This window comes from Doryrhamphus excisus, linkage group LG16 (genome assembly GCF_037039965.1).
Source record: "Doryrhamphus excisus strain RoL-2023G ecotype Guam linkage group LG16, RoL_Dexc_Guam_v1.1, whole genome shotgun sequence".
NCBI classification, from domain to species: Eukaryota; Metazoa; Chordata; class Actinopteri; order Syngnathiformes; family Syngnathidae; genus Doryrhamphus; species Doryrhamphus excisus.
Genome location: NC_136372.1, coordinates 7,377,272 through 7,391,421, shown reverse-complemented (window position 1 = coordinate 7,391,421; position 14,150 = coordinate 7,377,272). Strand labels below are relative to the sequence as shown.

At 40.5% G+C, this 14,150-nt stretch overlaps 2 protein-coding genes across 2 annotated transcripts; one reads left to right on the top strand and one right to left on the bottom strand.

The window, feature by feature from the left end:
* Positions 1 to 7,479: 7,479 nt before the first annotated feature.
* Positions 7,480 to 8,622, bottom strand: fahd1 (fumarylacetoacetate hydrolase domain containing 1). Its single transcript, XM_058049052.2, has one exon. The coding sequence runs from the start codon at positions 8,539 to 8,541 to the stop codon at positions 7,876 to 7,878; it is 666 nt and encodes a 221-aa protein (XP_057905035.2). The 5' UTR covers positions 8,542 to 8,622; the 3' UTR covers positions 7,480 to 7,875.
* Positions 8,623 to 8,815: 193 nt separating this feature from the next.
* LOC131103100 (hydroxyacylglutathione hydrolase, mitochondrial-like) lies at positions 8,816 to 14,030 on the top strand. The gene is made up of 9 exons (XM_058049044.2): positions 8,816 to 8,983; positions 9,537 to 9,721; positions 10,781 to 10,845; positions 10,954 to 11,071; positions 11,141 to 11,249; positions 11,390 to 11,493; positions 12,913 to 13,014; positions 13,090 to 13,169; positions 13,240 to 14,030. Exons 1-9 carry the CDS (start codon positions 8,917 to 8,919, stop codon positions 13,337 to 13,339), a joined length of 930 nt encoding a protein of 309 aa, XP_057905027.2. The 5' UTR covers positions 8,816 to 8,916; the 3' UTR covers positions 13,340 to 14,030.
* Positions 14,031 to 14,150: the final 120 nt, after the last annotated feature.

Below are 14,150 nucleotides of genomic sequence, written 5' to 3'. Positions count from 1 at the left end.
GCAGCTGGAGGAATGATTGAGACTGTGTTTTTTTAAAATGGACATGACGTTGTTTGTAGAACAACAGAAACAACAACATGGTGTTTGGTGCGTGTTGGATTGACAGCAGGAATGCAAAGAAACCATGTTTAATGGCGCTGTCATCCAACTTCAACATTCTATTTGATTTAACATTGAGTGCTTCAGACATTTTCAATTGACTCGAACCAGAGAATATGTTCAACATCTGCGCTGGTTCTACGTAGACGCCTTTATAATAATATTATTAAATATAAGTACAACTATACACAACCATGAAACCAAAAAGCTGGCGAATGCATACGTATAGAATTTGCAATGCACTACATACAGTACTTGTAATAACACAAGTTTTATAAACACATTACACGTTACCAATGATGTAGAAAACCTAAAGCTAAAATGCTAAAGCTACTTACCATTGAGAGACAACTTGAAGTAACCTCTTTTCTGGTCTAGTCTCTACTTCCGGATCATATTCGGGATCCAACACATATGGCTGTATGTTAAAAACGTTTTAACATTTTGAAAAAATAAATCGCTCTTGACCATCAACTCTTTATCATCTTCTATAAAGTCGGTTTCGCAGCTAGCGTCATAAACCGGAAGTTTTTCTAAGTATGCCTGGAGGGCTGGCTGTGGGTGGAATACATTAAAATAGACTGTTTTCTTGGGAAGCACAAAATCCAAAGAAATACAGCTGAATAGGTGCAGATTCTGGAAGATCTATATTTTTTCATTTTGTTTTAATATATGATTAAATATTTAAATATTACATAGGTTGTTTGTCTATATGTGCCCTGTGATTGGCTGGCGACCATTCCAGGGTGTACGCCGCCTCTCGCCCAAAGACAGCTGGGATAGGCTCCAGCACCCCCCGCGACCCTCTTGAGGATAAGTGGTAGAAAATGAATGAATCAATCAATATTAAATAAGAGAATAATAATGATTAAACATATATATTTTATAACTTGGGCTGCATGGTGGTCTAGTGGTTAGCATGCAGGCCTCACAGCTAGAAGACCCGAGTTCAATTCCACCCTCGGCCGTCTCTGTGTGGAGTTTGCATGTTCTCCCCGTGCATGCGGGGGTTTTCTCCGGTTTCCTCCCACATTCCAAAAACATGCTAGGTTAATTGGCGACTCCAAATTGTCCATAGGTATGAATGTGAGTGTGAATGGTTGTTTGTCTATATGTGCCCTGTGATTGGCTGGCGACCAGTCCAGGGTGTACCCCGCCTCTTGCCTGAAGTCAGCTGGGATAGGCTCCAGCAACGCTCGTGAGGATAAGTGGTAGAAAATGAATGAATGAATTTTACAACTTGCTTGGTTATTATTATTATTAGTAGTAATATTTTATATGACTAATAGTTATTCATAGTTTTATTTTTAAATGTTATTATTTCAACATTTTAATGATTTTTCCTTTAGTTTTTTTCTTGATGGCATTTTAACAGGGCAATAAACAAATGACTGTACAGTCTTGTAAAACTGCCTCAAACTGCCCTTTTTGGTATAAATTGTTTAGTTTTTGGAGCTGGAATGCAGTGTCCATGGATTTAAAGCCCCACAGTTTAAGGCATACCGTCCATTCCTCCCCATTGTGGATTTGTTTGCATGAGTGAATACTGTTTGGAATTGGGCCTCTGTGGCTATTAGAAGACATGTACAGAAAGGTTCGCGTGATGAATAATGGCCGCATGACGGTGCTAAGCAGAAACACTTGGAGGAAAGGATGAATCCATTTAGGCTGATCTCTTCAAAGATGATACAAAAAAAAAAGTGGTTTCCTTTGCAAGCAGCCACAAATGAAGACGCTCGTGGGACACATTTTCCATCCTGCACCGCAGTCTCCTTGAATTGAGGGGAAGAAACGCTGAACACTTAGTGGGAGTGGGGCCTCAAGTTGTGACTCCCGGACTCTAATTGACGAGAAAGTCATTTGGCTTACAAAGATTCTTCATCGTCAAAACAAATGAAAAGAATGTTTACATTACGGAACGCTTACAAGACTTTATACCATGTGTGGCCTTTTACCGGGTACCGACAATGTGTTGCCAAATGGGTGCAAAGTTCTCACACTAGAAAGCATTCTTCCGGTTAAAAATAAGCCTTGTGCATGTGGAAGCGTACATAAGCTTTTTAGGATGTGGCTCGGGGGAATTCACCAGACACTTTTAACAGTTACATGTGTTCCATCATGCACAGCACACTTTTGTCCTCCAGCCGGGTCTTTTCAACACAATGTGTGCACTCACTCAGCGTAAGTGTAAAGAGATTGGCACCTGGATTTCATGGATTTGCAGCAGACACCCCCCTGCCCCCCCTCCCCATATACACACACATAATTACCCTGTAATAAAAGGATCTTACTCCACTGTGCATGGTTTTAATATATTAATAGATGATGTATTTAGGGATGATTGACTTTATCTTGGGCTGCATGGTGGACGAGTGGTTAGCACGCAGGCCTCACAACTAGGAGACCCGAGTTCAATCTGTTTTCTCCGGTTTCCTCCCACATTCCAAAAACATGCTAGGTTAATTTGCGACTCCAAATTGTCCATAGGTATGAATGTGAGTGTGAATGGTTGTTTGTCTATATGTGCCCTGTGATTGGCTGGCGACCAGTCCAGGGTGCACCCCGCCTCTTGCCCGAAGACAGCTGGGATAGGCTCCAGCACTCCCTACGACCCTTGTTAGGATAGGCAGTAGAAAATGAATGAATGTTGGTCACGGCCAGGTGACAGATTGTGGGCAGCAAGAAGGACCACTGCGGCAAAGTGGACACTATGGAGCATAATATTCCAGCTAAGGCAGGGGTGGGCAAACTACGGCCCGGGGGCCACATCCAGCAGATCAGGAAGACTTGGCTTGGAATCTCTGTGTGAAATTTCTCCGGGTACTCCGGTTTTTCTTCCACATTCCAAAAACATGCTAGGTTAATTGGCGACTCCAAATTGTCCATAGGTATGAATGTGAGTGTGAATGGTTGTTTGTCTATATGTGCCCTGTGATTGGCTGGCGACCAGTTCAGGTTGTACCAAAGACAGCTAGGATAGGTTCCAGCACCCTCCCTGACCCTTGTGAGGATAAGCGGTAGGAAATAAATGAATGAATGACTTTATCTTGTATGTTATGGACCAAGTCTTATATGTCCCTGACTCACTTCCTCCAATGTTGTTTTTTTTTTCTTTTTGGCAAACAACTTCACCACAGCAAAGTCTTGTGACATTCAGCCCAGCACGCAACGTACAATATGGTCATTCTCTCGCTACACACACACGCTCACTGCAACAAGGCGAGTCCACTCTAAGATGACATCCTAGCGTCTTTAACCCCCAAGAAAGCTGAGACGTTGTTGTGTCATTCAGTTCATGCACCTTTTCTCACCTGTTTTCTGCAAGGGTGCCTTCACATCTTAAATGATGTATTGCTAGGACTGTTTGGACCCACAGGAAACACAGTTGATGTGGCAGTTGATGTGGAGCCACAAGCGGGAACAAATAGTGAGCAAAAACGGACAAAGAAGAGGGTATTTTGAAGGGTAAGTTTAGCTTCAAAGCCCTGGCAGATGGCTCTCTCTCGACAAAACCAAAGTTATTTGTATCTGCTCTCGCTGTGAGTTGGGTTCTCACGGAGTACGTTGACTCTCAAATGCCATAGAGAAGAAGGAAAGTACTGGTACAGGTATTTTTTTATTGTCATTTATACAGTAGTACCTGCACATATCCCATTAAGGTTATGTTATAAATGTTTTGATCTTCAACATATAGATAACAACCGTCAAAAAGTGTTTAGTATGGGCAGCTTTGTGCTTTAAATGTACAACTGTATCAATCTGCAAGAGAACTTCATAACTGACTAACTCTGCTAAATGCTAATTGATGAGAATTAATGTGGTTTGACCTTCAAACGCTGCCGTAATCAGGCTCCCTCAGTGTTACCACTCGGCGATTTTGTCACTAAATTTGATCAAAAGCAATGAGCAACAAATCTATCTACTTTTTCTGGTGTCGTCAGAGAGTTTTCTAATATTTGGGGACTTAACAGTGAAAGCACGTATTGATCTGCAGTTTGTGAGACCAATTTCAAAATGAATTTGTAGTGTTTTTACTCACTTTTTGTGTCTCCAATGAGGTTCTGCTTTTTTCGACAGTATCATCTAGTCCAGAGGTGGGCAAATAATTTGACTGGTAGGCCGCATTGAGTTAACAAAATTGTCTGGTGGGGCCAGAACATATATTTAACGCACACACTATTTTATGCTTATGATTTTCCTTGAATTATTTGTCTAATTTTATCTGTAAAAGTGTTGTACAAATCAGCTGTATGTTCTCATGTTCCTTTTTTCAGGAGTACTTTAAACATCAGATCATATCAAAGTATATGTAATTTAATTTTACAGTTTTGTTGTTTTTTTAACTAAATAAGACATCTGACTTGCAAGTTATGTTGCTAGTTTGTATGTTAAAAGTTGAAATACTTCGAAAGCAAACGCTTGGTGGGCTGTATGTGGCCCCCGGGCCGTAGTTTGCCCACCCCGGATCTAGCGACTTCCTATGACTTCCAGGATGGCCAATAACTACTTTTCTTACTGAACATTTGGCAACAGTAGGCTCACATGGCTGAGGCTCATTGAGGACATAAATTAGAGACAAATAAGCATGGTAAAATTGTGTAATATTGGTAAAAAATTGGACAATTCAGTTCAATTCCACCCTCGGCCATCTCTGTGTGGAGTTTGCATGTTCTCCCCGTGCATGCGTGGGTTTTCTCCGGGTACTCCGGTTTCCTCCCACATTCCAAAAACATGCTAGGTTAATTAGCAACTCCAAATTGTCCATAGGTATGAATGTGAGTGTGAATGGTTGTTTGTCTATATGTGCCCTGTGATTGGCTGGCGACCAGTCCAGGGTGTACCCCGCCTCTCGCCTGAAGACAGCTGGGATAGGCTCCAGCACCCCCTGCGACCCTTGTGAGGAAAAGCGGTAGAAAATGAATGGTAAAAAAATCAGCATGTTTGGTTAGCATGAATGCTAACAAGTGACTATACTGCGACTAAACAACCACTTTTTGGAATGGACTACTTGTAGTATCATATATACTGAATACTGTTGCCTTTCTTGAGTAATGCGTCACTTAAATAATGAACTATAAACTTTGTTTACCACATGATTTCCTGCGACCTTATTGGCCGGCTTGGCACCTGGTGTGATGTCACTCCTTCGATGGCCGCTCACAACTTCCTGCATGCTCTGAATGCTAAACCAGAACTGAGCTTTGGCTTTGAAGCTGTGGTTTTGCTTTGTGAATACATTCAAGTGGCATAAGGACAATGGAGGTTATGCATGAACTTGAAGCTCTTATAAAAGCCCTGAATGCAACACGGCAGAAACGTGCAGCAAATGATTTTATAAGAAAGTACGTCAGCGTTTTTTTTTTTTAATGCAAACACAAGCGCTTTGTGTGTTGTGACACGCCCTCCAGGTGAGTGAAGGTGATGTGCACGCACTCATGTTACTTTTGATTGATCCTGAAAGCAGAGAGCCCTGTGGGAATGCTGTAACTCAACCCACAGCAGATGTTTCATCAGATCAATGGCACATCTAAAAAAGCCCAAATCTAAATGCATTAACAGAAATACAATCATTCTTTTTTAAACCAGACAACGTGGTTGGAATGGAAAATAAATTTCACAGTGTATCCATCTTTTGTCCCGCAGCAGAAACCTGGTGTTCGAGCGTGACTCCATCAAACTCCTGGCGAGGGAAACAAGTCCTGAGTGAGCCAAATGAGCAGCATGATGTGGTCCGAGTTTAGGAGCGGCCACAGATGGCCCGTGCCAAACCATTAGTCCTCTTAAGTCCTGCACACAGCTTTCTCTCTCAACTTGAACTCTTATTTTACAGTACAGGGAAGCTTCCACCACATGAGTTCATCCTAATGGGATTATAAGACATACCTTCTGTGTGGAGGTGCCTTACATATAAAACATGTTAATGCGGTAATAGCTTCAAAACACATTACGCTGGGTGTTTTATTGCTGCACGTGGGCTCGTAAGATGACGACAAATGCACATTTCGTATGATTTTTAAACTACTTCAACCTTGCTTTATATCCAATATGGATGTAAATTCCATAATGCAATGTGAACTTCTCAATATGTCCTCTGTCCCTCCACATTTTTGCCAGCGTTTATTTGTTTGTGTTCAAAATAACATGAAAAGTTCTGAATGGATTTGGATGAATTTTTTTAGGAATTGTCAGAAATTGGCTATGATTGGGGGTGATCGGGATCATCGTCTGGATCCAGGAATTTTTTAAAAAGGACTCTTTAACATTGCGCGAAATGACCATTTATTTAGCATTCCTGGTACATTGCACTTCATGCTAGGTGTTAGCATATTAGCATTGTTAGCATTCTAATATTAGCATAGTAGCATTTTTAGCCATTTTCATGGGTAGACACTTACACTTACTTACTTACTTACTAAAAAATGCTACTATGCTAATATTATAATAAAACAAAAAACAAACTGTGTATATATATTTATACTGTTTATTCTGTATATTTTGTATTTTCATTTTTAATAGATGTGTCTGCACCTACCACAACAAATTCCTAGTATGTGTTTGATCATACCTGGCAATAAACAATTTCTGATTCTGATAGTATATAATATAATATATAATATATATATAATATAGTATAGTATAATACAATATCTAATATTGTAGCATTTTTATCCATTTTCATGGGTAGACACTTTTATGAAAAATGCTACTATGCTAATATATAATATAGTAGCATTTTTGTCTATTTTCATGGGTAGACACTTTTATGAAAAATGCTACTATGCTAATATTGTTGTAAAATTTGTTGAAAAAATATTGTAAATTTCCCCACTGGGGGACAAATAAAGGTATATCTAATGTTAGCACTGCTAGCATGCTAATCTTGGTATTAGGATAATTTTTACCCATTTTCATGGGCAGACACTTAAATGCCGGTGTTAGCATGATAACATTAACATATTGACATTTTTGGAGGTATTTTCATGAATATGAACTTAAGCAGACACTTAGCACCATCCTGCTAGGTGTTAGCATACAAACATAATTCTCTTAACATTTTTCATATTTTCAGAGATAGGCACTTAGACAAACATATGGCGCTATTATGCTAGTAGGTGTTAGCATGCTGATGTTAGTATGTTAGCATTCCATTTCATGATCAAGGAATCAAAATATGTTATAAAATAAATTATAAGTTAATACTAGAAGATGAGGGGGAACTATGGCACTTAGCGGAGGTCTGCACTCTCTATGTGCTTTTCTACTTCATATATAAGGTGATTATTGTTGTTACACAATATTTTAACGATGCTTAGTTCAAGTTGTATGCTAAAAAACACTATAACGAAACAGAATTTTATTTAAATTGACAATTGTCTCACAAACATATGAAAAGGGCACAATAAGGTTACAAATATTTTATATTGTTTCATGAGTGTTATGAGCAGGTATAAGAAGTCTGACTAAAAAAAAACAAGCACAAATGTAAATGTTTCTCTCATTTCCTGAGAAATATTGGACCATTTTATTTATTAAATCTCCATGTATGGATGGCAGATGAATGATCTTGTCGTCTTTCATTCTTATTATAATATCAAACCGGGAAAAAATTAAACAAATGAAAAATCCAGTTTTTCGCTCGTTAGAGATTGTGTCCATTACTGCACAAAGAAAGGCCAACACTGCCATCTGCTGTTCAAACCTGGTACATACGTGGAACAGGAGCTGAAACTTGAATATTTCTTACAGTTTGTTTGTGTGTTTCTTTGTTTTTTTTTATTAATTAGATTCTTGCTTGTCCACTCTGAAGTTCATTGTGATGACTCCATCAATACCCGCCTGCAGCTCGTCGTGCTCTTGCACAGCCGAAACCCCCTTCGGGGTCCCTGTCAGGATAAGGTCGCCCTCTTCCAAGGTGATGAAGTCGCTGATGTAGCTGATGAGATACGGGATGGAGAAGATCATCTGGGAGGTGCACCCACTCTGCCTCAACTGGTCGTTGACCTTCAGCCACAGTTTGACGTTGCCCGGCTCGGGGATTCGCTCTTTGGGGATGAACTCGCTGACGGGGCAGGAGGTGTTGAAGGCTTTGGCCAGGGTCCAGGGCAGACCTTTGGACTTGCACTCGTCCTGGACGTCCCTAGCTGTCATATCCAAGCACAACGCGTATCCGGCCACATGCTGCATAGCGACGGCTTGAGGGATTGCAGTGCCCGCTTTGCCGATCACCACGCCGAGCTCCACTTCATGGTGCAGGTTGCTGGAATAGAGGGGAACCAGGATGGGCGACCCCTCTCTGACATACGCGGAAGGCGGCTTCAAGAACAGGACCGGCTCCGTGGGGATTGCGTTTTTCAGTTCTTTGGCGTGATCCGCGTAGTTCCTACCAACGCAAATAATTTTCCGCCCCCATTCCCAGAATCGGGAAATATTTCCTGCAGACATTATCGCGGTAAATGCAGAGTCGCGTGAACTTGTCGAAGTCAACTTTGACCGAAGCTTTTGACTTGACAGTTTAATATTTAATGTACGGCAAGCCTTACAGGACACTTAAGGGATAGCTCAAAACTCTAAAAATGTACAATAATATCAATGTTTCTGTTTTAGAAATTTATTTGGATAACATTTCAAAATTAAAAAAATAAAATGGTTATTTTTGCTTCAATAATTTGGGAAACAAACAGGTTTCAGTAACCTGTTTTCACTCCCCCGAATTTGATTGGTAGAGTCTGGAAGGTCAAAGGTGAAAAAGGCGGAACTAACTGAACCACAACCAAACTTTTCTGGTTTACACTAACGTGATAAGGTTTGGCTGTTGTAATGTTATACAAATCACTGGTAGGGAGTGCCTGCACTCTAATAGGAGCTGCCACTGTCTTCAAATACGGTACGACAAAAATGCTTCTTATTTATAACACTCCTCGCTGTTTAGTGTGTTTTAGCTTCATATTTGTTACGCTACGATATGTTTTTTTGTTGTTCCGCTTTGTGACATCTGAAGGAAGACGGAATTGGGTTGTGTTGTCTTGACAACGCAACTGTCTTATTTCACTTAAACGGCTAGTTTTAAACGAATTTTGGTTAGCTAGCTGGGTGAATGAAATAGTTGTGCACACGATATTACGTGTCCAATTGGGGCAAACATACAGCACAAAAACAGATGACGTCACAGGGAGAGACATGTTAATATTTAATGTTGCTGATTCTTGTGTCCCCATTATCGCTGTTCTAAAATAAATAAAATAAATAAATAAAATAAATTAATTACCGTTAATAGTACAACGTAATATAACAGTTGAGTGACACGTATTGTGAAAAGCAAATTATAACAAGATGAAAAAGTGACATAAGCTCATTTTACGCATTCTGGCATGATGTCCTGGCATAATGTAAACACTTAAAAACCCAATGATAATATTGACTCTTGTGGCCCCATGAAGCAACCCAAGAAGTCAAAGCCCAAGCAGCGGCTCTCCTTCACAGCGCAGTGAGGAAAACATCTTTGGTGGAACAAGCCAACATGAGGGTTGAACTTCTCCCAGCTCTCAGTGACAACTACATGTACCTCCTCATCGACATGGACACCAAGGAAGCAGCGATTGTTGACCCTGTGGAGCCAGTAAAGGTATGGTTTATACTTTAAATATCACGGTCGCTCATTTAAGTACATATCATGTATTTTTTTGATTAAATTAAGCATTTCCTAGCATACAAATGGCAAAATTAACTCCTACAAATATAAGCAGGTATTCAAAGACAATGAAATGTCCTATTGTTGACTGGTCACTAAGTGTCAGTCATCTTATTGTAATGTTTGGTGAGACACACAACTCGACTCTGAACCCTCGATTTCGCCCCCCTGTCCTCATTGCTTTCAGGTTTCCTAGGGAACACATTTATCGTAAAACAAACAGGAACAAGTCTTGTTTCTTCCTTCACATTCCAAAAACGTGCTAGGTAAATTGGCGACTCCAAATTGTCCATAGGTATGAATGTGAGTGTGAATGGTTGTTTGTCTATATATGCCCTGTGATTGGCTGGCGACCAGTCCAGGGTGTACCCCGCCTCTCGCCCGTAGACAGCTGGGATAGGCTCCAGCACCCCTGCGACCCTCGTGAGGATAAGCGGTAGAAAATGAATGACTCTTATGTCTACTGTATTGGGTCATATGAGTGTGAAAGTGACTATAGGGATGTTAGTTCATGTCTACAGGGCTCTAATAAAGTTAAAAACTGTATTTAGAAGGTTGTAAACAGGTTTTTAATGCTCAAACTGCGAATACAGTGTTCCCTCGCTCCATTGCGGTTCACTTTTTGCGGCTTCACATGTTCATAGAATTTTTTAAATGCAATTTTAGTGCTTGTTAAAAACAATTTTACAGCGTATGAATGCTGTTACAGGCCGATCCTGGCCCTTTACGAAGAATTGCATTGCTGGAAGTTGAGTGTCGTCTTCTGCGTTGTGGTCATGGCTAGCCATATGATGGCCAGCTCGCTTCTGTATTGGTAAACAATAGCCAACCGTGCGACTACGAACTCTGCATGGCTGCAAGCCCTCCCTTTGACAAACTGTGCAACACAGGGACGTTATTAGACGATGGCAGATGCAATACGCTTTGACAAGGCCACAAAAATGAATAAGTGATCTTTCGAAGTGATAATGTTTCATCATTGCTTATTTCCAGGTTGTGGAGGCAGTCAGAAAACATGGCGTCAAACTCACAACCGTCCTGACCACCCACCACCACTGGTAGGCTACAAGAATACTTCCATTACCGCTGGCCTACTTTATATTTATAGTAGCATTTTAAATGTCCATGATGAGTGTTCAAAGGGCTCCTTTTTTTCCTCTCCTCAGGGATCACGCTGGAGGCAATGAGAAGATGGTGAAGCTCATGCCTGGGCTGAAAGTCTACGGAGGAGACGATCGAGTGGACGCGCTAACCAAAAAAGTCACTCACTCCCACAGTTTCAAAGTAAGATACATAAGCTAAAGCAGTAACAGCGGTTGTATCATCGGCATCAATTTTCTTGCCACCCACTAGCTTGGATCGCTTAACGTCAAATGTCTGTTCACGCCATGTCACACGACTGGCCACATCTGCTACTATGTGACCAAAGACAACTGCTCTGAGCCTCCAGCGGTTTTCACAGGTAAAAAAAACACAACATCCACTTCGCATCAATCGGAGATCTAACTTTTTCAATCTGCATTGCCTGATTAATCAGTTTAGATGATGTTCCTTGAAGAAAAGTCAGCCGCCTGTCATAATGTTCTGTTTTTCCGCATGCAGGCGACACGCTGTTTGTGGCTGGATGTGGGAAATTCTTTGAGGGGACCGCAGAGCAAATGTATAAAGCCCTGATTGAAATTCTGGGACGCCTGCCTGCTGAAACGGTATCTATCAAATACGCCACAAGAGAGGTCATTTCTTTGACAGTGAAATGCTGGTTAATATTTAGAATACATTTTCTATGAGAGATGTTAAATGATGGTGGGATTTGTTTTCATAAATGGACTACTTTTGTAGTTAGAGCATAGAAAACCTGTTGATAGCCCTCTAAGTATGATTTTCAACATTATTACAGCCCTCTAAACACACCTACAGTCACCTTTAAATGCATATTGCCCAAAATATTAGACATAATAGATCAAATAAGCCATTCCGCAGGCATCCGTGAGTTTTAGCTTGGTGGGTTATGGCCGCAACACAAGTCAGCGTTGAGGACTATTGTGAGATAATTCAGACCTTTTTTTTTTGTCTTACTGAACATTACTGACACCTAGTGGCCAGTGTAAAATTCATCTTTTGAATGACATATTTGTACTTCATTTAGCCATTCTTACACTTGAAAATGCTTAATTCAAGTAACATTTGCTTACATATGCATATGGTACCCCTTTCAGGAGAATGATTCACATGTTTTTGTTCCATAATAGAGCCATATTCAACCATGAAACAACAACATTCATTCTCTACCGCTTATCCTCATGAGAGTTGCGCGGGGGTGATGGAGCCTATCCCCGCTGTCTTCGTGCGAGAGGCGGGGTACACCCTGGACTGGTCGCCAGCCAATCACAGGGCACATATAGACAAACAACCATTCACACTCACATTCATACCTATGGACAATTTGGAGTCGCCAATTAACCTAGCATGTTTTTGGAATGTGGGAGGAAACCGGAGTACCCGGAGAAAACCCACGCATGCACGGGGACAACATGCAAACTCCACATAGAGATAGCTGAGGGTGGAATTGAACCGTGGTCTCCTAGCTGTGAGGTCTGCGCGCTAACCACTCGTCCGCCATGCAGCCCCCATGAAACAACATGATTTATTAATTAATGTATATATTTTTATAGAACCTTGTTAATTAAGCCGCAAAGTTCCAACTGCAAAGTGGCGAGGGACCACCGTATCAACTGTTATGACAACAGATGAACACGTAGCGTATAGGAAGTGCAGAGAGACATCATGCATTGTGATTTTTGACTTTCATCCATCCATCTTCTAAGCTGCTTATCCTCAATAGGATCACTGGTACTTCCAGCTAACTTTGGGCGAGAGGCGTCTCTTCTTATGGTGTTATGGCCATCATCACATTTATCCTGATGTGTTTCTGTGGTAGGATTATGAAAACGCACTTAAAAGCCCAGTAAAAAGAAAAACTCATTTGATGTGCACTGAGCTGATGCTTTGTACAACTTTAGAGCCACATTTTTTTTATTTCAATAATTGTTCCTTTTAAAACTCTTTAGAGGTCGGATTGCATGTGACAGTGTGTGAGTATTTAAACGAGCTGATTTCTGTTCAAGCGCGTCTACTGTGGTCATGAGTACACCGTCAGCAATCTGAAGTTTGCACGCCATGTGGAACCAGACAATGAAGTCATTCAGAAGAAGCTAGCATGGGCAAAGGTATTTCTCATATCTTGACTGTCCCATCCAAGCATCCATCACATGATGACTGATTGTGACATTTCAACTTTGTAGGAGAAATGCAGCAATGGAGAACCTACAATCCCATCCACTTTGGAAGATGAATTCACCTTTAACCCATTTATGAGAGTGAAGTATGTTGATGAATGCTACAAATGTAACACTTTAGTGGCAGATCCAATAGCATTTATATTTTCTATTTAGAGAGAAGCCAGTCCAAGATCATGTCAAGCAGACCGATCCAATCGAAACGATGAGGAGTCTTCGGAAAGAGAAGGATGGCTTCAGGGTGCCAAAGGAGTGATGCTCTGTGCACGCCAGACTCTTTCCGCCCAACAATAATGCAATATTGTCATACATCAAGATTAATCTGCAAATCATCTTCCAATTTTCACTCAGTATCAATCTAACTATAATATAACTATAATATAAGACTGTATGTTTGTTAGCAGTCATTTTAAAGCTTCAGTTGTTTTTTTTAAAGGAATATATGGCCAATGGGTGATTGCTTTACAGGAGGAAAATAGTTTTAGTTTGTAAATATTGATGTACAAAAAAAAACAATTTCTTTACAGTTATTGACGCCATGTTTTATTAAGATGTCTTTATATTATGGGAGAGTTTCATCTGGTAAAGGCTAAATGACTACTCATTTGGTGTGTCTGCATTAAATGTTTGATTCACTGAATTCTATTCTACATTCTTTAAAATAGATATAGATGCAAAAGTATGTGTTGTGTCTTGCATTATCGATATATTTACGTAATAACTTACATTTAAATTAAGTGGGCAAAGGGTTAAATTTCTAGCTATACTGGATCGCCTGGAGTCACCGTACGTTGAATATTTCTGACTCGATTAAAATGTCTCTGTATTTGCCGTTTACGTAAACTGGATAATCTCGCGATAACTTAGAGCGGAAATGTAGTTTGCCCACTCGCTTCACAACGGGGCGCTTTTATTAGTTCTCAATAAAAAAATAACCGGTAATTAAATGTTCGTGTGTTCAAAGTGAGCTTTTTTGTTGACTTATGAGTATTTAGGTCGTGAAACATTACTTTTGGTAATGTCTTTAAGTACACATGCTTCCATTTGTTAGCTTCGCCGAGCTCGTC